This window comes from Micromys minutus, assembly GCF_963924665.1.
Source record: "Micromys minutus genome assembly, chromosome: 31".
In the NCBI taxonomy this organism is placed as follows: Eukaryota; Metazoa; Chordata; class Mammalia; order Rodentia; family Muridae; genus Micromys; species Micromys minutus.
In genome coordinates this window covers 9,803,738-9,829,623 of record NC_137966.1, presented here as the reverse complement: position 1 = coordinate 9,829,623, position 25,886 = coordinate 9,803,738, and the positions used below count along the sequence as shown (strand labels likewise).

Sequence of the window (25,886 nt, the reverse complement as noted above, 5' to 3'; positions counted from 1 at the left end):
CTTCAATTCCTAATGAAACCGGACTGCATGCCCGAAAGTTGTCGGGGATTCAGGTTAACATCTTCCTCTCAAGCTCTTAAAAACTCAAATTAGTTTTGGATCCTGAGCAAAAGACAAAGCCAAAAATTAGTGCACGCTTAGAGATGGGCTTTCTTCTTGCTGAAAAGCAAGAAGCATTAAAAATATTGTCCTTGGTTTTGGAGGTGGAGGTTCCTAGTTTATCCTTGTCAAGGTGCCTGTTTCTTCTCGTCTGTGTTAGTTAAGAGTCTAAGTTCCCGAAGGACTGGTGGTCAGTTCTCTTTGCTTCTGTGTTCTAACACTTAATGGGGTGTAAGACATAGTACGCGCTCAACTCATCTTTTCTGAGGGAACCTTAATGTAAACTGACATTTCATCCACTGATCTTAAATACTCAGATGATGACGGAAGTTTCTGGTGCATAAGGACGGTCAGAATCAACAAGCCTTGTTGATACCTTGCATTTGATTTTTAATATCAAGATAGTTGGTAATGTGGACTCCTCGGATAAGGACCTCAGCTGGAAGGTCAGGAAGTGATTGTGGGTCATCCTCCCCCAACACACACACACACACACACACACACACACACACACACACACACACACCACTGATTCTCTGTATCCCTGAGATAGGCTGCGGTTCCTCAGGAAATGATTCTATTGCACTATTGCTGTCTCCCTGTGACAACAGAGACCACTGACTAGACAAACCCAGCCAGAGGGAGCCGGGCTTCTTAGCTAAGACATACGTTCGGTTCTCATTTGATTTTGACAGTGACACTAACTGCAAATATATAATCTTGCTTATTAAGATAAATTGCCTGTAGGAGAGATTTACCTATTAAGATAAATCTCCCCTGAAATCCACACAGTAAAATCCCCAGGGAATAATTTTGCCTCCACGTCTGTCCCTCCTGCCATATAGCATCATGTACGGAAAACAATTCTTAGAGCAAAGTGATGGGTCCCCAGAATGCCGTTCATTCGGAGTTGGGGGATTTGGGAGGGGATGCCAAAGGGTTAGTTTCATAGAGAAGTAGTGTTGAGAATATAAGAAATGTTAGATTTGTGGCTAGTTTTTCAGAAATCTTTAAATCCCTAAATGAGTTTTGATTGATATGTTCATCACACCAATGGGAAAATTCCCGCCTACTAGGCAGAGAATGTGAAAGTACTTTTAACATATATTCAGGCCAGAGAGAATCAGTAATCCAACACCCTGATCCCAAATTCAATAATAGGTCCAAATATAAACGCTTTTTATAACATGCTCTACTTTAGTTTGACTAATGGAGAGCTGATGGATTTTTCTTTTTGAACACTTCTGTCTGAAAACACATCATTGAATAGTCTCATGTGCAAAGGGATTGAGGCATTGGGCAAAGGAGTTATAAACCTCATTGACTACTTCCTGTGTGGGCCCTTAATTCCTGTTTGTGGAGTTATGTTTTAATCTGCCACCAGCTTCATGATTGAAAATTGTCTTTGAAGCTGTCTTATCAGTGGGTCCAGCCTGCCACAGTCTAGGTTGTCTCCTCTGGTACTGGCTTCTCTCCCCAGCAGCTTTTGACTTAACTGATAAGACTCATAGCTGGGAACTCTTCAGAAATTTGTCCTCAGTCGCCGGTATTGTTCAGCCTTACAGGAGGGCAGGCAGAGTCCGGGAGTTTGGATTCTCTTGGGTGTTCTGTAAACAAGGATTGTCTGGAGCGGGGCTACAAGAGGCCAGCTCCTTGCTTGAAGCAACATGCTTGCTCGCTTACTTGCTAGCTCGCTTTCTTGTTCTCACGTTCTTTCTCTCTCGGGTCCTAAGACCTTAGTAAGTTTTCCTTCATTCCCTTCTTCATGCTGACCCTGCCTTCCTGCTTGCTCTCTCCAATATTAGAATCACATATAGATATGTAGAGGACAATGTTGATATGCTGTTTAACCTTGGAATCCTCCCTCTGTCTCTTCCCTTCCTTTTTCTTGTATTGAAAATATATTTCTCATATAATATGTTCTGATTATGGTTCCCCTCCCTGTACTCTTCCCAGTTCCCCATCCCAAAGGTGATTGTGGGTCATCCCTCTCCCCCAACACACACGCATACACACACACACACACACACACACACACACACACACACACACAGTCCTTCTCCACACCCTTTCTGTCTCTCCTTAATAAAACAAATATGAGTCTAAGGAATAATAATGAAATAAATGAGATAAAACAAAACAGTCAAATCAGAACAGAAAAAAGACAAACAGAAAAGCCAAAGAAAAAGCACAAGAGACACGTAGACAGAGACACACGTTTGCACACACAGGAATTCCATAAAAACACAGAACCAGAAGCCATATATATATATATATATATATATATATATATATATATATATATATATGCAAAGGATCTGTTAGATTTTGTTTTGATCTGATACAGTCTTATGAGACAAATAACCTTCAAAGATGCTGTTGAGTTCGGGTGTCTCCTACATGCAGCCTACCCTAAAGAGTGCTTTGTTTCTTCAATGAGAGTCCCTTAAAGAAAACTTTACTTTCAAGTGGTTATCAACTGGAGATAGCTTCTGGGTTAGGGATGGGGCTTGTGTCTCCTTCTCCTTTCAGCACTTAGTAGGACCCTGTGGCATAGATCCATGGAAGGCCACTGTAGTTTATATGTGTATCCGCTGTGTTCTGTTTAACTGGCTTTGCTTCTCTCTCTCCCTCTCTCTCTCCCTCTCCCCTTCCCTCTCCCTTTCTCTGTCTTTCTCTGTGTGTCTCTGCATCTCAGTCTCTCTCTGTCTCTCTGTCTCTCTCTCTCTCTCTCTCTCTCTGTGTGTGTGTGTGTGTGTGTATGTATCCATCCTTCATCTTCTCTTGCTCAAACATTTTTCCCACCTCCTCTCCCACAGAATTCCCTGAGCCCTGATGGAAGGAATTTAATGGCGACGCCTCATTTAGGGCTGAGTGTTCTAGTGTCTCTCACTTTCTGGGTGTTTTCTAGCTGTTTGTCTGTCTGTATTGGTTCCCGTTTGCTGCAGGAGGAAGTTCTCTTGTGTGTAGAGCACAGCACTCACTGGCTTCCCTGGCCAGTCTCAACCTTTTCCTTGAACCATTTTCTATGGTTACACCACCATGAAATGATCCAGACTCAAACATGGAGAGTGTCATTTTCCACCTCCGATTCTAAGTAGGGACTCCTAATAACACCGGTGTGTTTTATTCCATGCTCTGTTTTAAGTACATGTAAGGTGGGTACATCTTTAGTTACATAAGTCCAAACCTAAATGAGGGAGAAGCTAAAAAACTAAAATAAAAAGCCGTTTGCAGAGTGTTCTCTGTGCTCCAGGGGTACAAAGCACTTCATACGAGTTCACGATTTGTTCCCACTGCTGGGGAAGCTGGTGAACCAGCAATCCCGTTTGAAAATGAGGGAACTAAACCAGAAGAATCGAAGCAACTCAAAGGATCATAAAATGTAGAAGTTATGCCAGGGACTTCAGAAACAAGCATTTACAATGTTTCTGGAAGTTTCCACCCATTTTATAAGTTTATAATCATTTGTGTTTGAAACCCCGGAGCACGTTCCCTTCCATCTCCATCCCCACACATAACCTGCCATCTAACACGGACGAGTTAGGAAGAGTGTACTCCAAACACATGCACCCACAGGAGGGTCTTCACTCTGCAGGGGTAGAGGTAAAGCAAGGGCTTTCACTGTTGTCCTGAGAACAAAGCCCGCCTGACATTGCGGGAGAGCCCAAGAAGCATTTCAAAAGCTCCGGAACTAGACAACCCTTCAACCCATTTATCAAAGTGTCCGCGGTTCCTGTTTCAAGGTAGATGAAACAATAATAAATTTGCCAAGAAAGTTAATCTGTGTCCAAAGCATTTTAGTAAATTAAAGAGGCTGAGGGAGGGCTGGCTGGATGTGGGATATGTCCCTTCTTGCCAACTCCTATTTGACTTAGTGTCTCCTTAATCAGCCCTCTTCGGGCCTGTGTTTTGGGATGGAATAATCAGATGGTTAATCATTTTCCGGAAGCTGGAAAATGCACTTTAGCTAATGTACTTCTCTTTCGCTTTCAGAGGCCTAATTATTTAAAAAGGCATCCTGATCCACAGCCCACTTCCCAACCAAGAATGCCTTCCTGGCCTGCCATCTTTCTTCCTGGCAACTCCACCCCCCCCCCAAAAAAAAAAAAAAAAAAAAAAAACTAGCACACTTTGTACAGCCTAACCTTTCTTTAACTTGTGTCTTCTGTTTAAAGTTTATTTATTTTTTCTTTCTGGTCATTTATGAGTATATTTTTCTCTCGTGGAGGGTTAGATCCTAAAACCCAAACAAGCAGTTGACCAGAACTAGGCTCTTGGGCATCATGGATAGGATTTGTTATTTCTATTTAATTGTCAGTCAAAATTGCAAGACAAGGATCAGCCTTAACAATAGCCCCATGCTCAGACATCATGCCGAGATAAACACACTATTAGGAAGCCTCACAAAGGTCCTGAGATAATTGTAAAGGGATGGTTACTGGAGAAAAAAAGAAGAAGAAGGAGGAGGAGGAGGAGGAGGAGGAGGAGGAGGAGGAGGAGGAGGAGGAGGAGGAGGAGGAGGAGGAGGAGGAGGAGGAGGAGAAGAAGAAGAAGAAGAAGAAGAAGAAGAAGAAACACCCAGCCCTGACCCCTCCTCCACACCCCATCAGTAACACCATTAAATCAGTCAGTTTGCCAGCCCACTGGAGGTATTTATGAAATCAATATACAATCCCGTAGATGCATGGCTGCGGTATTGTTAGCTGGAGAAGAAAGGCTCAAAGGAAAATAAAATTAATAAAATTTACAAGCAGATTGTCACAGGGAATGGATAAATTCCCTACCATCTACTGTGTTTTTTTACTGAATTGGGCTGGGGTTTGGGGCTGGGGTGGGTGGGGCTGCAGTGACAGTGACCAGGGCAAGGAAGCTGTACCTTGTACTGGGTTCTTTAAAGCAGAAACAAAGCTGGGCACATTCACAGGAAGATTATGGCAGCCAGAGAAACCAAAGCATCTATTTCACCCAAACAGGCTTTTTTGCTCATGGGTCGCCTATGAGAACCGTCTTCCTTCACCATGCCATCTCTTTCTGTTTAAGTACCATGAGCCTTTCTTCATCCCCTTCACACTGTGAGGCACAATTTCTGTGGCCCTACTATGCTCGCTACTGCGTTTCCCTCATATGTTTTGGTATGTATCCTGTTCCGAATGCACTATTGCCCTTTCAGGATTAGATGCCGCCTCCTTCCAGCTTCCAGCACTGGTTAAAGCTGTCAGTTCTAAACCTTCTTTCTATTTGATTTCTTCCCCCTTTCCTCTGATTTTTTCCCCCTCATCGGCCATTTATCAGACATGTGCCAAGGTCCCATCTCCCTAGCAGCCAGAGATAACAGCAAAGGCTAAGAAGGTACTGAACAGACGCTTGTGGTCTGGAGACCGGCTCCGACAGGAAAGCCTGGGCCCCCTGTGGCCGCAGGAGCCTCCAGTGCCGCCTAGATGCCTGGTGGAAATTGCATTAGTCGGATGATGAAACCTGGGCCCCCTCTGTGGAGACTGATGGAGAACGGCTCAGTGGCCTAGGTGACACTGCTTGACCTCTGCTGTCATCGTGGGCTTTTGTTCAGTGCCCCGACTCCGAGCTGGAGCCCTGCTCATTGAATCAGGCCTGGCTGGGGGAACCTGCAGCAAAGCTCCTTTATGTGCCAGACTTACTTACATCGGTTGTAGAAAAAGGAAACTGAATCAGAGGTGGGGGAGCACTCCGCTAGGAAGCCCAGAAGTGTCTAGGACTCATAGGTGCCCCCTATTTCAGTAGTAAGTCTTGGTTTGGAGCCTAAAAGTAGCCTGAGGCTAGCCCACTGTCCTGACCTTTAGCCAGCTGTTTAGAGCGTACGTTTGCTTATCAGAAAGTGACAGAACTCTGACGGGGGGGGGGGGGGGGAGATGATGTCTCTCTTCTGCTTCCTGGTTCCCCCTCCTCCTATTTTGCAAAGTTTCCTTGTAGACTGCCGGCGTTTCAGCAGAACATGGCTGCTTGCCCTCTTATTCTGAGTATGTTTGAAGTTCTCTATAGCTTTTGAGGAGGGGCCCTCAGAAATCAGCGTGTGAGCATCCGTCATAAATCTATCTGTAGGAGAACTCACCAAGGTTAGGTTAAATCTGTGACCAGCAAGTTCTCACTGTAGGAGAAATGCCTGGGAGGTTCCCCAAGGATGTAGACGGAGAAATGTGTCCCTGCTGTTTCTGTTCTAAAAGAATCCTTCTTACATTTTGTGTGTGCACACACGGGTGTATGCTGTGGCACATATGTGAAGGTCAGAGGGCAACTTGTAGGAATCTGTTTATTTCTTCCACCAAGTGGGTTCCAGAGATGAAATTCAGGTTGTCCAGTCTGGTCAGAAAACTCCTTACATGCTGAGCCATCCAGCCTAATCCTGGGGTTTCCTTACCCGACAGAAGTTGAGCTGGCACCCACCTAACAATGCACCGCCACACAAGGAACCATACAGCTAAATACTGTGTGACCATTAAAAATGCTGGCATTGGTATGCTTGGTAAAGACATGGACAGATGTTCTCAATCTAGTGTGTGAAAAAATGATTTAGAGTAGGCCGTATGTTAAGAGGTTATGACGTTGAAATTTATAAGCACTGTGTATAATTGTTAGCAGTGGTTATGTTTATGGTTGGATGTTCTCCCTTCATTATTTGAGGGGGTTTTCTTTTCAAAATACCAGGTGTGTATATTTGTGTATCTGAGTGTGTGTGTGTGTGTGTGTGTGTGTGTGTGTGTGTGTGTACTTTTGATATCTGAAGAAAACACAGAAGGCTGACAGTAAGGCAACCTCATCTTCACACCTGTGCCCCCTTCCCACCATCCTTTCTGAAGATGTTTCTGCAGTGTGTGGCTGTACAGAACTAGCCCTGCCACTTGCAGCATTTGGCAGAGCGGCCTCATGTGCCTGGGGCCCTGATGGCTCTTTATAGACGGATTACTTACTGAGATCCAAGTAGGCTTGAGATCTGAATGAAAACAAACGCACGTGTTTGGTCTAGCAAAACTAAAAAGGAAACCAGAGAACAAACTAAACCAAAAAGGCCCGAGTGGGCCCCAGAGAAGGAAACTGGGACTCTTGAGGGTATTTAAATCCTTGGAGAGGATTTGGGTTGGAGCCAACTACACAGGGCACCCCTAAATACCCGCTTCGAAGCAGCCACTGTGCATCCCTCCATGCAGAATGAGGGATGGGACCCCCCAGTTTTGATTGGGGTGTGTGGAAATGCATCAGAGGCCCTCTGTCCCTATCAGAAAACCCAGTGACCAGGCGCAGTTCCAACCCCAAATGCCAAGAACAGGGAACTCAAAGGCCTGCCTGAGAAATGGGAGGTTATTTGGGGAGGGATGTCTTAAGGGGTGGGGGAGTAAGAATCTTGTCTAGGAGGTGCCAAAACTGAATGGGGTGCAGTGTTTGTAACAAATAATGTCTAGAGTTTTGGTTCCTGGCCTGGAGGTGTGAGACCACCCGCAGTGCCTGCCCTGAAGCAAGCTGATTCCACCCCCACCCCCACCCCCACCGCAGCACCTGATAACCATTTCTGCAGAACAATGTGCAGGCTTGTAACAGCCAAGGGCCCGAGACTAAACAGCCCCTCAAGCCCTTCTGGTGGGCTTCACAGGCCGCCTCCGAGGGTTTTGTTATCATAATGAGATGCAGGGAATGTGCTCTGGGTTTCTAACCGCTTTGCCTCTTCTCTTCTTGTTTAGAGATCTGAGCGAAAACCAGATCCAGGGTATCCCGAGGAAAGCGTTCAGAGGCGTCACAGGCGTGAAGAACCTGTAAGTGCCGGTTTGTTGCTTTGGTACAGACTGAACTCACTTGGACTGTCTGGTCAGGATGAGAGAGACAGGAGGGAGCTCTTGGTGGCTTACAAAGCCCTGTTCTTCCTAGGTCAGGTCCTGGCTGCACCCAGACTGCTTGGTGGTGCCAGTTAATTTCTCCAGGGGTCTTGCGTAGCATGGGAGTAGTGATGTGGTACAGGTTTTCTGTGCAATTGAAGAAATTGCATAGGGAGGGAAAGAGGGAGGGAGAGAAGAAGGAAAGGAGGGGGGAAAAGGAAAAGTCTCCTTCACAGTTATTTCATGAATTCAAGCCCTAAAGATGGTGCTTGTGGCGTGACAGTGATGACGGTGATGACTTCGTTATTATAAACAGGGCTGGTCACCAGCTCCTTAGGATGCAGCATTGGAATTTGTGTGCCAGGACCTTGGGGACATGTGCCCAAGTCCATTCCTACTGCCCTTGACTTTCATTTGTTCGATCTTCATTGTATTTTAAAGTCATTACCGATTGGCAGGGACTGTCAAGAAATCATAGATAGGTTCCCCGGACCAGTTCCCCAGTAGTGAAATTCTACGTGACCCTAGTCCAATAGGCCTGAGTCTTCAGCCTTTAATTTCCTTCCCACACACTGGTTGCCAGAGTGAGTATGAACAGCTCTGCGAAGTTAGAGCACAAACACACCCACAGACTGTCACCATAGTCCAGAGACAGACTTGTCCTGACTCTCTAGATTTGAACTTGCCTAATCACTGAGATTCTCTCCCTGTGTGAGCGCCACCGTTCCTGGGCCTTACCTCTAGAAGCTGTGTGCTTTCTAAGTCTACCCACATGGCTACACCATGGTGGCAGAGCATATTCTGGAGTAGGGCACAGAAACACCATCTGGTTTGGCTGAGCAAGCATGTCTGCCCACCAGCCTCCTTCATTAGCTCGAATTCAACTGAGGCGGTCTTATAAGAGACTGAAAGGAAAAGAAATAATACAAAACGAACAAACAAAACAAATAAAAATGTACAACTGTCACTTTCCCCTGTAACAAGTGGGGGGAGAGTTAGTTTACCAGCACAGCCAGGGAGCCAGTGATTGTTTCCAGATGCAGGGCTGCTGCCTCTCCACCTCCTACACTGGAGGCTGGAGGCCAGTGCCTTGGGACACCTTTGGCATTTAGCAGGTAAAGCACACAGAGGCCACAGGCATCTTTGAAAGGTGAGAGACTGGGATGTAGAGATGACTTTGCAAGGCCACTAGGTGGGAACATGAAAGGTGGCACATGTGCCTCTGGAGACATGTGTAGACCTTAAATAAGGCAGAGCTCTTGAGCTGGAGACACCATCAAGTATCAGGGTGCATGAGCAGAACCCTGATTTTCACCCAGGTACGGCACCCTGACCAGCTTCCCAGTATTTTGCTTCTTGGATTCTAAAATCTTAGGACTGTCACAAACTCAGACTGATATGTCGTCCAAATTAATAATCCCAGAATACCAGGACGCACAGAGGCTTAGAGGAGGACAGTGAATAACCCAGCGTCCAACAGCTTTCTAAAGACTGAGCCCCAAATTAATATGTTCATATAGAGAATGATTGTATGGTCCCCGTGGTGTTAATTTTATGTGAATGAAGTAACAGGCACACGTTAGTCATGTCTAAACTGCGTTGTGTAGTTGTCAACTGCATTTATTATTCTCGGGAAAGCCATTTGGTCCCACAGTGGTAACTCGAGTTTGGAGAACTTTACCTTCCCTGTGGAATATCTGCAACCATGCAAAGGCCTGGGGGTGAGGTTGGGGGTCCAGCAAATGCTGTCAGGCCCGTCGCCTTGACAGAGTGTATGCCAAATACAGAAGAACCCGCAGAAGCGATTGGAGTTTCAGGTTTTGCGGGTTTTAAAATGTTTACAAGGGAGACATTGTAGAAGCAGGATGTAAATCTAAACAGAAAACTCATCTGTGTTTCATATACCCCACAACCGCTGCCAGGAGGTCATTTCCACACAGAAGGTGGTTTTTTTCTTCTTCTTCTTCTTGTTTTTTTAATTTTGTGCATAAAACCATTGGCTGCTCTGGAATTTTCACTTGTGGTGTCCTGAGGAAGGTTCTGGTAGCATGAGAACCTGGACATGAGCTGTTCAGAGTTGGGGGCTATCAGAAGAGGAGGGAGCTAGCTTTAGGCAGGGTAGCCTAGAGATTAGGAGCATGGCTTGGCTGTCTGATAGAGTTATGTACGAATTCCATCTGTTTTGGTACCAGGTCTGTGAGACCTTTGGTAAACGCCTTGACACTTCTGAGCGTTGGTCTTACCTCCTAGGGGTTTTGCGGAGGCTAACGAAATAATGCGTATGAATAACTCTGTGCAGTGCCTGACACATGCTGAAGTCTCCTACACTCTACCTGCTGTTGCCGAGGCATCCCGTTGCGGCTGCATCCCGTTGCGGGCTGTGTTTGTGAGGCTTAAGGGATGCTTAGGATGAAGAGTAAACAGGGCGGGCAGGGCAAACAAAGTGTCAGGACAAAACTGACGCAGGGGATGTGTCAAGGGCAGACTCAGAGGACTTTTATAACGAAAGAATATGGTCGGGAAACTAAGAAGGGAAGGCTGTGGATGGGGCTAAGGAAGTCCTTGATGACCCAAGGATGTGAGGGCTGGAGCTTGGGAGACAAGTATGGACATGAAGAACCTAAAAGAGGAAACAGTAGGGACCACACCTAGTGGACGTAGTGCTTGGTGAGTCCTTAGAACCTAGGGAAAGAAGTGTCATCAGTTAAGGAGGTCCAAGCTCAGACAACACAGCAATGGCTAATTCCCATAGTCATCCATCAAGATAAAATTTGAGCCCTGATGAATGCTATCCGGGAAGAAAGCAGCAGAGAGCCAGACAGTCCTGGGTAGATGTGTGAGTTCTGCCTGCTCAGAGCTTCTGTTTCATAGAGACTGAGAACCCAGGAGGCAGAGCCAGACTTGGAGGACTTGGTTTGTCATAGTGTGGTGGCTGTGCAGAGACGTCCTGTCTTCCGTGGACAGTATGAACCGAACGTCATCTGTGTGCTGGAAAACGGACACATCGGACACCCTCTCTTCTTCTTTCTGACTGAGGGCATTTGGCAAAGCCACACGACCTCTCTGGCCTTTCTTGGTTGTAGTGGGGAAGGTACTGCAAAGGATCCTGTAATAACAAGAGAAAACCACCACGTGGGTAATAGAAGATACGGGACTGGAGAGAACAGCAACTTCACAAAAGCAAAGACTAGCTGGGATTTTTACACGGGAGCTCTGTTACGTTGGAATGAATTCTCTTTCCTTACCCTGGTGTGCTTTTCAAACGGAGAGAACTTGCAATGTTTCCCATTCTCCAGATGACAAAATGAACTTCCCATCAGTGTGTGTGACTTAGTAACAGCTGGCAGACACACTTAGAGTAAGACTTTCCACCTAGACCCCAGTTAGTGCCCTGGCTAGCTATCCTTGAACTCCAGGCAAACAAGGGGTTCTACCTTTGTTCCTCCCCTAGCAGCCATCCCAGAAACAGGAAGAAGGCAGAGTAACCAAATACCCTACACCAGAATCCCCCACCCTATCCCCCCACTAGGAAGAAAGTGCCATGTGACTTTTATCATTTACAAAACAAAGACAGCTGTGTCTAAACAGGGCACCTTGGAGGCTCTGCCTTGCCACTCACTCTGAAGGACTTGGTACTGTGCCCCTCCCCAGGCAGCAGGGGGAATCCCCTAATTTACTTCCTGGTTTCTCGTCATTAGCTGGAGGCTCCACTCCAAGCAGCTACTGCAAACTGAACACAGAGAATGGATCCCGTTCTCGGCAGCCTGTTTGGAAGGACAAGGGTACTAAGTCGAAAAGAAAACAGGCAGTAGCTCAAACTGATATGGAGGGAAAGCCCACAGAGAAACCCACCTGGATGCCATCATTCACTGGGCCGGCATTAAGTGCCTGCTGTATACAAGCACTGCACTAGGCACTAAATAAAGGCACAGCAAGAAAGCAAGGAAAGACGCAGGGCTAAGGCTGAGAGGAAAGAATTAGAGACAGAGAAAACAAGCCACTCTCCCCATAGTAGGTGAGAAGACCCAACCTCCACGCAAATTGTTTTAAAAAGAAATGTCCCCGTGGCCCTGTCTTTCTGGGCAGTCATGTTTTCCTCTGTTTTTCAGTTTCTATTTGTGAGGACTCTGTAGGACACGCATTCCAGAAGGGAAAATCAATAGCCCCTGTCTCTGCCGGCCAGCAGAACCTGGAATTGACGTTTGAAAACAAAGCCCGGGCAGGCAGCCTTTGTGTTCTCTAGTTAGGCGGTGCAGTAGTGCAGACTCCACCAGAGATTAATGAGAGCTGTCTCCGCCCCGTGAGGGGGGGACACTAGCCCCAGTTCCTTGGTGCCATCTGTGTTAGCGGATCATTCTGTCACCCTACCTAGACTGGCACCTGGACTCCTGGTCACCCCCAAATCAAGGTTCTGTGTGATCTGTGTCCCTCAGCTCAGCTTATACACACTCACACACACACACACACACACACACACACACACATTAGCATCCTGCGGTCACCACAGTACCTTCTTGTCACAGTACCTTCTTGTCTTGGGACCTTTGCTCTTTACTTTTCCAATTGCACAGAATGTGGTGTTCTGGGACTGCTACTCTTGGACGCCTGATCCTTCAGCTCAGCCCAGAGCTGCCTTCCCAAATCTATCTAAGGCAGCTCCCTTTTGCCCTCCACATTTGTCCAATTGCCCAGTTATGGTTTTTCAGAGCACTTATCAGCCCCTGAAATGATCTGGTTCATTTGTCATCTTGCTTCTTCATGTTTCACAGAACACACGCACACACACATACACACACACACACACACACACACACACACACACACTGAGAGGTTCATAGTGCTCAGGTGGTTCATGGTAAAGTTGGTAAGGTTGATCAAAACCATCAGAGACACAGATAGATTCATTACCCCATTACATCCTTATACCGCTGGTGGATATTACCTACCACATGTCCAGGTACTCCAATGTTTCATACAAAAATAATGTTACAAACAATACTTAAAGGGTTCACAACTCAGCAGGAGGATGGACTGATGGACTAATGCATGCAGGACATAATTCAAGGGCTCTGTCATAGGTGCCTTCAGTTGTCAACTTGACACATCTGTAAAATAGGAGACCTCAACCGAAGATTTGCTTCCCTTGGATTGTCCCGTAGGCACATCTGTGGGGGCATTTTCTTGGATAGAAGGGTCCAGCCCACCATGGGCGGTGTCATCCCTAGATAGGTGAACCTCAACTATATAAAAGATAGCTGAATGTTAGCCCGGAAGCATGCCAGCTTCCTTTGTGGCTCCTGCCTCTGTTCATTATTTAGTTCCTTCCTTCAAAGATAGATTTTGTAAGCCAAATAAATCCTTTCCACCTCAAGGTGGTTTTAGTCAGATTTTTATCACAGCAATACAAAGAAAACTATGACAGGCTCCATTGGGCATACAGGCAAGAATGTGAGAGTGATTCTGACTTCACTAAGGAAGTGGAATGTGTTAGGTTTTGAAGGATGAGTAGGAGTTTATTCCCAACAGAAGGAACCATGGCTGAAAGATCTCCAAGAAGACAGCAGTGTGCGGAAGAGTTAATGCTTGTGTGCCCGGGACACCTCTAGGAATGAAGGAGAGAAAGAGACAAACTTAGAGAGCAGGGAGGGGCTTGAACATCAGCTGCCAAAGTGAAGAACGGGGGCCACAGCCTCAGTGCGGAGGACAGATTTTTCTAGAAGAGAATAAAGCTTGAGTGGCCAGTGTGGGGATTTAGAGAGTGGTTCAGACGTTACGGGGGGCTGATGGGAAGAGCAGCCATGAGGGCTACCAGGGACGACTTCAGTCAAGTGGAAGCAGAGGTGGGCCTTGTGCAAGTCACCTCAAGGGACACATGGGAACAGCACCTTTCTCTCCTGGGGGGAGGGGTTCTGAGATTTCCTGTGAAGTCCATGGCAGTATTTCCCAAAGACCCAATGTCTGAGTCTTCCAGTTTTTCCTGTTGTGTGTTCCTGTTTCAGATCTGCCTCAGAAGCCTGCCTGCCCTCCCTCCTCCCTCCCTTCCCCACTCCTTCCTTCCTTCTCTCCATCCCTCTCTTTCTCCCTCCCATTTTCCCTCTCTCCCCTTCCTTCCTCCTTTCTTCCTTCTGTCTGTCCCTCTTTTCATCTGTCATTTCTTTCATCTTTCTTTCTGTCCTTTTGTCCTTCCTTCCTGCCGGCCTTTCTTCCTTCCATCTTTCTCCCTTTTTTCTATCTGTCCTTCCCTTCTTCCTTTGTTCCTCCCATCTGTCTTTCATTTTATCTCTCCCCCCTCCTTCCTTCCTTCCCTTCCTCCTTCTTCCCACCCACTCTCCCCTCCCTTTGCTTCTTCCCTCCCATCTTCTATTTCCCGTACCCCTGTCACAATCATCACTGTGCCCTTACTCTTGACAGGCACAAAGTCACTCCTAGAAATTACACAAGGTTCCGTCCCTGCACCAAAGAGTTTCTGTCTACAGAGGAAAACCTCTACACAAACAGCAGGTTATGAGATAGGCACCCCCCCAACACCCGCCATGCCTGCCCTACAGCTAGCAGTGTGAGTGGTCCTTAAGCACTGGCCATGGGGAAATCTTGAAGAGATAGGTAAATATAGGCACTTTCCACGGGAGAGGAGTGGTGCTAAGTGCCCCGGAAACACTGCCTGGAGGTTGCACAAAAACCACAGTCACAGCTTTAAGCATTTTATTGGATCCTCTGCTGGCCTTGTATTTCCTCTAACACTCCATTCTGAGCAGTGACTGTGTACACGACTGTCCTTCTAAAGTGCCCTGCATGGTACATAAAGGGAGAGATCAATTCCGGCTTCTAAGAAGCAATTCTCTGCTTGCCACACAGTAGGTGCTCAATAAACAGTGACTACTGGGTGAATGGATGAACGGAGCCTCTGACTCATGGAGAACAGCCCTTACTGGCAGAACCTGATTATGTCTTAGAAGCAAAGAATGAAATCGAGGCTTCGAGAGTAAGCCCAGAGAAGCCTTTGTGGTTTTCGGGATAACAAAGACCATTATTCTTGATCCAGTATTAAAATTTATTATCCAGGACAATTTTTTGTGGGCCAATTAAAAATAAATAAATAAATAAAACTTGTCACAGATATTTAACCACCTTAAGCACAAAGGTGGCTGGAAGCAAGGAGTTTTAAACAAAGACCCAGGATGGGTCCACAGGAACCTTACCAAGGAAGTACAAGGTCTGCAGACCCCTTAGACTCGGACCCAGTGATCTGAGAATTTTGCTGTTGGATGGAGCCCATGCCAGGAGATTTTTAGATTGAATGAAAGAAAGGGCTTAGGGAGAGGTGTGTATTACTGTGGACCCCACACTTAGTCTGGTACCCATTGGTGCTCTGAGCCTTAATCTTGCTGATATTAACCGGGCGTGCTGATAAAAATACAAGTTTTAAAGCAGACAAAAAGAGGGGGGGGGATTTTTTTCCATTTCTACATTTTCTGTTTACTCTCTGTGTACTTTGTGTAAGCTCATTAGCCACTGTGAGCTTGTCTTCTACTGTGGACATGGAAGACATGTTTAAGGAACTAGGAAAGCATCAAACCAGGAAGCAGTGCACTGGTTCCTTTGTACCCTTCTCTGTGGTCTACACAAAGTCTTTGTCTCATCTATCAAATGGAAACTTTGTTTTCCTTTAGACAGAGATGGATGTGTGCTCTGAGATTCCAGAGCTGTGTCCAGGCAAGACTAGAAAAGGCTCCGGGGATGGGTGTGGGCAAGGTTAGTGAGGACTGGAAAAAGCACTCGGTCTTGTGGGATGGATGGAGTAAGTCCTAAAGGTAACAGTGGGTCCTGAGGTAGGCTGTGACATCCGCCAGTGTCAAGGGTTTCTGACAAGAACACCAACACAGTTCCATAGTGTCTCAATTAAGACACTATTAATTATTTTTATTAATTAACTAATTGACGTCATTAATTAGCAGACTATTGGATACTTGTTTTATTAATTAAATATTTAATTGAATATGTAATCGTTGAGGTAAACATTAGGCAGACTATATGAAGGATTTCCCGATCCTTGCAACCCTCACAGGCTTGCATACAGAGAGCGACTACAGACTTGGTTACTAAGATCACTAGTTTAGAGTGAGGTTTAGGTGATGTAGATTCTGGTGATGGGGACAGATGTGTAGCAGCCATCATGGTATCAAGCAAGAGGGCATTAGATGCTCCGAAACCTCTCCATTCCTCCCACTTGTCTCTTTTTCCATCCCAGATCCCTAAAATAGATGCTTTCAAAGTACCCACAAATCTCTTCATATTTCCACAGTGCTTCACAGTAGTTTGTGTGTATATGTGTGAGTGTGTGTATGTGTGAGTGTGTGTGTATGTATGAGTGTGTGTGTATGTATGAGTGTGTGTGTATGTGTGTGTATGTGTATGTGAGTGTATGTGTGAGTGTGTGTAAGTGTGTGTGTGAGTGTGTGTGTATGTATGTGTATGTGAGTGTATGTGTGAGTGTGTGTAAGTGTGTGTGTGAGTGTGTGTGTATGTATGTGTATGTATGTGTATGTGAGTGTATGTGTGTGTGTAAGTGTGTGTGTGAGTGTGTGTGTGTGTGTGTGTGTGTGTGTTTCAGGTTTTTCAGACTGTTAAAAATGGGAATCTTAGGGGCTGGGAGATTAACTCAGGAGCAGAGCAAGCACTTAGTATAACTGGAGCCTGAGTTTAAGTCAGAAGCATTAAAGTCTGTGTCCCAGTGATGACTTGTGATCTACAGAACCTTCCAGGGCAGGGACGGCATTCTCTGTTTCCACTGAGATGGGCAGATGACAGGTGACAGCCATGTTTGCATCCAATCTCTGACTCTTCCACCCATGTGATCATAAGTATGTTACATACTTTTTTCTTTGCACCAGCTTCTGCATGGTAACCGGAAATAATTTACATGCCTGGTAATGGAAAATAAGCCATACCATAGGAAGTCACAGCTACAGAGCCCTGGCCCCAAGGCCGTACTAACTTCTAAAATCAGTTTCGTCACGGCCCCTCTCCCTTCTTTTAGATCACATGTCCATCCAGACCTAGACAGGCTGTTTTCCCATCTACTCAGTCCTTCTCCTGTCACTACAAAGTCACAGAATGTGCTAGAAGAGCCCAGAGTACAAGTTCAGTGGCAACCTGTGGCAGAGTAAATAATACACTCACACATACACACACACACACTTAACATACACACTCACATACACACTCACATACACACACACAAACTCACACATACACATACACACAGACACACACATACATACACATTCATACACACACTCACACATACACACACATTCATACACACACTCCCACAAACTCACACACACTCAAACTTACACACACACACTCACATAAGCACACACACAGACACTCACACAGATGCACACAGACATATATAGACACACATATTCACAAACGTACACAAGTGCATATTCTGATCTCTGGGTAAATGAGACTTTGAAGATGTGATTAAATTAAGGGTCTCGAGTATACATTATCCTGGATTGTTGATGTGGGCTCAAAATAACAGGAAGGCTCTTTAGATGTTCAGAAGGAACATGATCCTGTCCGTCTCTTGATGCTAACCCACTGAGCTCCACATAGGAAGTCTGACTTCCAGGACTCTGGGAAAGTTATGCTATTTAAAGGTGCTGCTACTAATGCTCTCCTTATCTTGTGGACCCTCTTGCCTCAGTTTCCTTATCTGTTAAACTGTTGGTATACGGTCAGCAATTGCAAGCTTGGTTTCAGTGGTACAAAAATTCCCACCTGTCAATCATTTGCCAATGATGATAAGATTTAAATTGCCTCGACTAGACACTAGAGGTCAACATGAGAGTTTTGCTAAATAAAGAGCGTGGGAGCTGAATATACTTGAGATGCCATAGGTAATCAGGCCTGTTCAGATGGCTAAGTCTGATGGCTCTCTGAAACCATTGGGGGAAAGATAGGTTTGGTCACCAAGATAAACCCAGCTGTAGAGTCAAAAAGGACCAGTCACCAGGCAGCCAGAAGCAGAATTGTCCTAGGCCTTTGGTCACCTTGCTGGGCTTGTTACTCAGATCTAGGGTTGAGGAAGGGAAAAGAAAAAAAAAAAAAAAAACACAGGTTGGATACAAAAGAACGATGATTTTTCTGGAAGGGGATAAAGGCCTTCAGCCATCTTGGGCATCCATTAGAGATCTGAAATGTGGCTAACTTCAGCCCTCTCTCCTGCTGCACCTCTCTTCCAGCATTAGCCTTGGATACACTGCTTTGCATCTTGGGAAAATGGTAGGTCCCAGAGAGGCCTTCACAGATCTACTGAAGAACATTTGATCAGCCGGAGATCAAACTGTTCCTACTGACTTAATAAAGGGGCTGTCTGCAGCACACCACACTACAGCTTTTAGGACCTGTGACCTGGGTGCAGACCTTACTCAGCCTGCACATGGCCTTCCCTTCCCTCCTCAGGAGCTGGGGCTTCATAGCAGACCTGTAACCAAGACTGATCCGTCCATATGCAGGACACAGCCATGCCAGAAGAAAGACCTTCCGGTCTGTAGCAAGTGTTCCGTCCTAGGTGGCTGTGGTGGGTGTGCTCCTGTCCATCCACGGCGAGTATCTGTAGTTGTTAACAGTCTCTCTGTAGCCTCAATTGCCCAAACCTCGGTTCCTTTTAGTTGCAGAGGATGAGTCCTTCTGCCAAGGAAGCAGCCTAGCCAAACCACTAAGTGCCGGTGGCTAAGATTTGGTGTACACAGTGTACGGGTGGTTCAGCATCTAAGTCACTCCATCTAAATAGCATTCAGTTATGGAAGCTGCGATCTTCCTGTGCTCGTAGAAAGGATATTTTGGGAGGTTTGGGGCTAAAGTATTTTTGGTTCCTATGAAAGTTCATAACTTAACCCCAAATATTCACATCTCTGCCGCCGCTCCCTCCCCCCCACCCCCAAATCAACAGAGGCAGCATAATTTGGCAGTCCTCCTTGTCAGTCATGAGTTCTTACAGAGCTGATTTGTCAACTTCCACCCATTTAATCCTCGTGACAGCTTTGTGATCATTACAAGTGACACACCTATAAGGCACAGAAAGTCTCACAGAACTTAAACATGGCAGTGCTGGGGTTTGAACACAGAGCTTAAGTATGGACTCCGTAACCGTACCACACTGACTGAAAACCTCAAGGAACTCGGAGAGTGTGAAGAAAACCCCACTTTTAGCAAAACCCTGTTTCTTATGGTGTTTCCGAAATTAGTAGGGCTGGGCATATACCTCAGAGGTAGGGCAATGTCTTGGCACCCATAGGACCCTGAATTTGACACACGTGTACACACACACACACACACACACACACACACTACCAGTGACTTAAGAATACAAACTTCTTGTTGCTTTGGAAAGCAAACATGTTAACAACACTGGATGCCCCGCCCTAGGTGTCAGCAATGAGCTGGGTCTGAGTAGCAAGTTTGGTCCTTGTCACTTGCCCTACAAACTTTCACACAGAGCTGATCACATAGAAACACCTAAAGGAAGACTTTCCAGCCCACCCACCCTCTGGCAAGACCAAAGTCTCTGATAGGGGCGGTGGTCCTTCCTCTTTATACAGGCCCGCCGCTGGCCTTTTAGCCCCTCAGATTTTCCTCTCTCCACCCTCATTTCTTCAAAGAAATAAGGCTGCCTAGCCCTTGCCCAGGCCACAGATTTCACTGTAATCGAATGAGGTGACAAATGGGAAGAACTTAGCCCAGACCAAGGCACCAAGAGATGCTGAATGAGCGAGATTGCTCTGTATGCCACCCCCCCCCCATTCATCTCCCCGCTGGCACAAAGCAAATTATCCCACAGATGCACTTTGTCCTCTGGGTTGTGAGTTTGGTCTTGGACTCTTCCTCTGCAGTGAGGTGTCAGAGTTAAACCCTTCACTGGAGGATTTTAAACTCAAATACTTGAGTTGACACATGTCACATAGACACAGCTTAAGTGCTGTCTGACTGGAGATGTGGGCGCCGTGTGACCAGTTCAGCAATTTAGGGACACCAGACGAGTTTGGGCCTAGTGTTCAACAGTTTTCATTGTTGCTAGAGAGAAGTAAAACAATTAACTTTCTATTTAAATTATTTGTTTATTTTGGTGATGCTGGCGATTAAACGGGGCTTTTTGCATACAAGGCAAGGACTATATTAACCAAGCCACCCCCAAACAGAGTCTTTTAAAATACTGAATGTGAGGACGAGGAGTACAATTTGAAAGGCTCTACCTTCAGCACAGGAGGGAGAGAGAGAGGAAGGAAGGGAATGAGGGAGGGAGGGAGGGAGAGAGGGAGGGAGGGAGGGAGGCGAGGGAAGAGAGAGAGAGACCCAGAATACTGTGTGTCTACACCATGTAGGCTAAATCAAGTCACCTATGGTCCGATTCAGCCACAGCTCTAACTAGGACTCACCTCCTACTTTGGGAGCCAACCTTCTACAGATGGAGGAGTGACTTGAGGGGTTTAGCTGTCTGCCCTACAGCCGGCCCCAGGTGTCGATAATCTGGTCCTTGCTAATTTGTTGGCAAATCACGATGGCATATTCTACAAGTCAATTAAAATACATGTGTATCCAAAGGCCCCAAAAGCCTTACACTGGGGACGGCAGCCGAGGTGACTGAGAAAGGGCTGGTTTAGAAGCAGATGTGTACAAGTCCGTATGGACTGTTAATTGTTCTCAGAACACATGACTTCAGACTTGAACTGTTGTGGTGTTAGAATTTGGACCTGTCCCACTGATGAAGTAAGGGATTTTTTTGTCATGCTTCTTTCTGAGTCACACAACAGTGGCCGTTGTCACTGAAACATCCCAGACTCTTTAAATCCCCAAGGACCAAAACACATTTTTCATCTCCATTCATTATTCATTTCTAGAAGTTGTTGCTTCGATTGAACTCTCTTGATTGACTGCCCTTTCCCCCTGCATCACCTCAGTCTCTTGTCCCAACACCAACTGCCTCTTCTCTGGAAACAGTTAAGAGTTGAGAACTCCAAAGTCCTGCACACCTTCCTTTATCCCTGGCCTGCTCTAGAATCACTCTCTTATTTGTTTGCTTATTTTGGAGATAGACATCAGTTATCTCAGGCTGACCCCAAACTTGCTTTGTAACTGACATAGCCTTCAGCTCCTCATTCTCCAGCCTCCAGTCCCCAAGTGCTAGGATTACAACCTGGTATCAACACTCTGGGCCCTGAGTAGAATTCTTGGAACATGTGATGAAACCCACCTGGTCCAGAATCTTCTGTATCCTGTGAGGAATGCATTTCCTGAGGTCTGTATGTATGTATGGATGGATAGATAGATAGGTGAATGGGTAGGTGGGTGGATGAGTGGATGAGTGAATGGGTGGGTGGGTGGGTGCATAGATGGATGGATGGATGGATGGATGGATGGATGGATGGATGGATGGATGGATGGGTGGATGGGTGGGTGGGTGGGTGGGTGGATGGATGGATGGATAGATGGATGGGTAGGTGGGTAGATGGTGAATAGATGAATGGGTAGGTGGGTAGATGGTGGATGGAAGGGTGGATGGATGGATGGATAGATGGATGGGTCGGTGTGTGGATGGGTGGATGGATGGATGGGTGGGTGAATGGATGGATGGATGGATGGATGGATGGATGGATGGATGGATGGATGGATGGATGGGTGGGTGGGTGGATGGATGGATGGATGGGTAGGTGGGTGGATGGATGGGTGGATGGATGGATGGATGGATGGATGGGTGGGTGGGTGGATGGATGGATGGATGGATGGGTGGGTGGGTGGGTGACAGCTCTCGTCAAGGGCCAAGAGTCTGCCCTTTGACCTGACTTAGAAGCAGGTGCTCTTGAGACTCATTCATATAGACTCTTGCTAATTATTCTCTGTACCCAGTGACTTTGGGCTCAGATTTTTCTGTAGCAGGAACTGGGTTGGTGGCATTAGGGTATGGATCTATTCTCTTGCTGATGGTAGTCTTAGAGGCTGGAATGGAGAAGCTGAAGTTAGGAACCGCCCTCCCCTCTGATCTTGGGCAGGTGTTTCATACAGTGCTGCTTACACTTTTCTGAGTGCCAAGGCTGCAGCTGAATCGATGTCTGGCAGTGGCCGGGCAGTGACACAGCATTTCAAATGCAGGTTCTTTCTTGTTCCTTGACTCAGTATTGTAACAGCCCCGTGGGGCAGGATTCCTCCTCTCTTGACGAAGGGGAGATTTAGTCTCAGCAAGGTTGGGTGACCATGCAGTATAGAGGAAATACAACCCACAATGATGTTTCTCAGATTATTAACAATTCTTCAAACACTCATGGAAATCAATCTAGAATTAAAACAAGAATAAAGCAACCTGGGGGTGGGGGCAGCAAGAGGATTCCCCCCTTTCCCCCAGCACACACACACACACACACACACACACACACACACACACACAGGAAAATGTTGAATGTGCTGACTGTACACACTGTTGGCATCCGCCCAGGCCTGGGGAGGATGTCTGTGGCTCACACTGACTCCTGTGAGCTCATTACCCAAGCTTTTGTAACTCTGAGTTTGCCACTGCCTGGGCTTGTTGGGGGAGGGGAGGTCCCAGTCCTGACAATGGGTCCCAGACTGAAGGGAGGGGTGTGGAGCATTGCTCAGGAACAAAGCCTTCTTTCAGTGACTCTCGGGTTTTTGTTCTCCTCTGACAGTGGAGGGTGGAGGACCTCTGATTTTCTCAGGAGTCAGGAGTCTGTTCAGGGTTCCTCCTTGTGAACACCCACCAGCTGCAGAGAGTCAGGTCTCGAGTTCCGTGGATGCTGGAACCAAAGTGGCACCTTGGGAAAATAACTGTGGGCTGTGAGCTCTGCCATCTGCCTGAGGCCTGATTAAACCATATATCTCACAGAGGCAAAGAGCCTTTCAGAATGTCTCAGCATGGCTGCTGTGATCACTCCTACAGCATGTACCCATTATCAGGGAAACTGAGGCAGGAGTATTGCATCAAGTTTTAGGCTAGCCTGGGCTGCATGAGACACTGGATGGGTCTGGGGGGTCTGTCTCATTTTTGGCTACTCTGCCATCACTGTTTGCTTACTCGTAGGGTGGGAAGGCAGAAAGACTCCTATTTTTACTAGGACTGAGAAAGTGTTTGATAAGGGAATGAAGCCATTCGTAAACATGAAACAGGAGATTTTAAAAGACTTTTTTTTTTAAGTGTTAAAAATTATTTACTTGAGGGAAAGGTAGCTTCATTAAGGCAAAATCCACCTTTGATTTAAAAAAAAATAATAATAAATGCCCCAATTTTTTCCCCATGATGTTCATGGCATGTCACAAATGGACTGTCCTGAAGATACCAGTAAGAACGACATCACAGACCACGCCTTCCCCGTGCCTGGACCCTGCCCCTCACAGACCACGCCTTCCCCGTGCCTGGACCCTGCCCCTCACAGACCACGCCTTCCCCATGCTAGGACCCTGCCCCTCACAGACCACGCCTTCCCCATGCTAGGACCCTGCCCCTCACAGACCACGCCTTCCCCATGCTAGGACCCTGCCCCTCACAGACCACGCCTTCCCCGTGCCTTGACCCTGCCCCTCACAGACCACGCCTTCCCCGTGCTGGGACCCTGCTGCTGCATTCATTCATTAGAGAATTTCTCCCATAAACAGAATCATTCAGTGCCTTGACTAGCTCACTTCTTACACTTAGTGTAGTCTTTTTCAAGTATGCCTTACACTGTCTGTCAGCGATTTGTTTTTATGGCTGAGTACTATTCCGCATGTTTGGAGCTGCTCCCAAGTGGCTGACGCACTCTTCTGTTGATGGGCATTTAGGTTTTCCCCAAGTTTGGGTGATTATGAATAAAGCTACTGTGAGCACACACAAGTGTAAGTCTTTGAATGGCTGCGTTTGCATTTCTCTAGGGTAAATAGGATTTTCCTTTCTTTTTTTTTTTTCTTTCTTTTTAGTATTTCTTCAATAAACATATATAACAATGACACCAAATAGCAGGAGTAGGGAAACCCCGTGTTGTGTCTCAGAATTTTAAAAAACTAACCTAAGTTGGCAAAGAAAGCCTTAACCAATGTCTCCCCTGATTCTAGACAGCACATCCAACTTCTTCCCTTGAAATGAAGATGTGATTAAAAAGGTTCCCCCTCCTTTTCTTTTCCTTGAATGCTTGGGAAGAATTTTAACAGCACTCTGAACTGAGAAAGCAGAAGGTAACCTTTGACCCTTGCACCAGGACCACACACTCACATTACAGCTAGTGACCGCATCAGCATACACAGACCCTGCAAGCCATCTACTTAGTTTTCATAACTGTATCTTAATATCCCCAGTGTATAGATAATGTGTCACTTGTGGAGAAAATGTCTTAGGAGCTACCAGAATCCTTGTCGATGGGACTCTGGAAGCGGCAGAGACGTGCTCCTTCACTCTGGGACATTCAAGCAGGGTAAGATAGACCGTCTGCACAGACAGCACCCCAAGTTCACACATGTGTGAGCAGTGTGCAGTGGCCCGAGCAGACCCATTGGTGGGGTCAGCAGCTTCCAGCTCTACAATTATGGGTTGAAAACATTTCTGGAAAATTGTGTCTATGCAAACAAAGCATGTATAGAATTCTTCCTGGTTATTTTCCAAGCAGCCTAACAAATGGCTTATGCGGTGTTTACATTTATGGCATCTTGTGAACAGTTAGAGGTGATTTAAACAGTTAGAGGATCGAGTGAGATTGTGTTACCACCGCACCGTTTTGTGCAAAGCATGGATCATCGCAGGTTTGGGAAGGAGTCGTTGGACCTGTGTCTGTTCTCTTAGCCTTTTGTATGTGTGAAATGTGTGTGGACAAATTCATAGGCGCCTTTGTAATTCCTTCTGGAAAGGCAAACTACGGACCTAAGGCATGGGTAAAGGTTGCTGTCTTCACTGTCTCCTCAACACACTCTGAAAATAGTGGTTTTTTATTACACGGATCTGTATGTGCGTTAAGTCGTTGTATTAATTTTAGCCTAAGGGAAAGAAACATTCCTCTCTCACCACTTTGCTGGTATCAGTGCCATGGTGTCTGTCCTTTTCTCTGCCAGAGCTCAGAGGCCACTGGGCCAGCTGTCCCCAACCCAAACCACCCCGCCACCACTGACCTCCGTCACTGGAAACCAAGGTCCTCTCCGTCTTCGTAAGCATGACCACAGCAGAGGTGTGGCTCCTTATTTTCACTGAGGAGAATTATTTGTATTCCAAGGGCCTCTCTGATTGTGGCCTTGACCAACCCTGGAATGTCTTTCAACAACGAATCACCAGCAGCCAACCCCCATGACCTTTGGAAAATGAATTTGCTTGCCGTTGGGCCGGGACCGGTTCTCCTGCCCAACTAAAATGTCAATTAGATCACCACTGGATGCTGTTTTGTCTGCTTAAGTATATTCAGCTGACAGATCTGTAAATGGTAAATGTTTGCTTGTGTCTATCTTAAAAAAAAAAAAAAAAAAAAAAAAAAAAGGACACCACACCCAAGTTCAGCACGTGTCCCTGGCTGTGTGTGGCTCCTGGTGACAAGGAGATTCAGCTCACTGACTTATGGGAAAATACACACGCTGAACCATTGGGCAAATTCAACATGGTAACAGGATGAACTGATGATGGTCACAGTATGTCTAGTTAACTCCCAGCCCACACTGGTACCAAAGCCAGCCCATGAAGGAGTACATGACTTCCTTTTAGTGACCGTGAGAGAGGTGTAGCTGAGTGGTGGCCGAAGCCCCTGTTCCCTTGAGTCCGCCCTTTCTGTTCTGTGCCTTATTCTAAATATTCCAATGGATTCCTTTGACCCGTGTCTGCCATAGGCATGTTGTTCAGCCAAATGAAAAATAGAGCACAGAACCAAGATTCACCACCGCAGCCTCGCTGGGTAGGGAGTGGGGCAGGGACCTCCTAGA

The 25,886-nt window shown here is 46.4% G+C and overlaps 1 protein-coding gene across 1 annotated transcript in view; it reads left to right on the top strand.

Annotated features, from left to right (window-relative positions):
* Positions 1 to 25,886, top strand: part of SLIT3 (slit guidance ligand 3) — a 570,747-nt gene that overhangs the window by 373,828 nt on the left and 171,033 nt on the right. Inside the window, exon 5 of the mRNA XM_080908093.1 lies at positions 7,809 to 7,880. Coding sequence (XP_080764219.1) covers positions 7,809 to 7,880 — 72 coding nt within the window. The remainder of the gene's footprint in view (positions 1 to 7,808; positions 7,881 to 25,886) is intronic.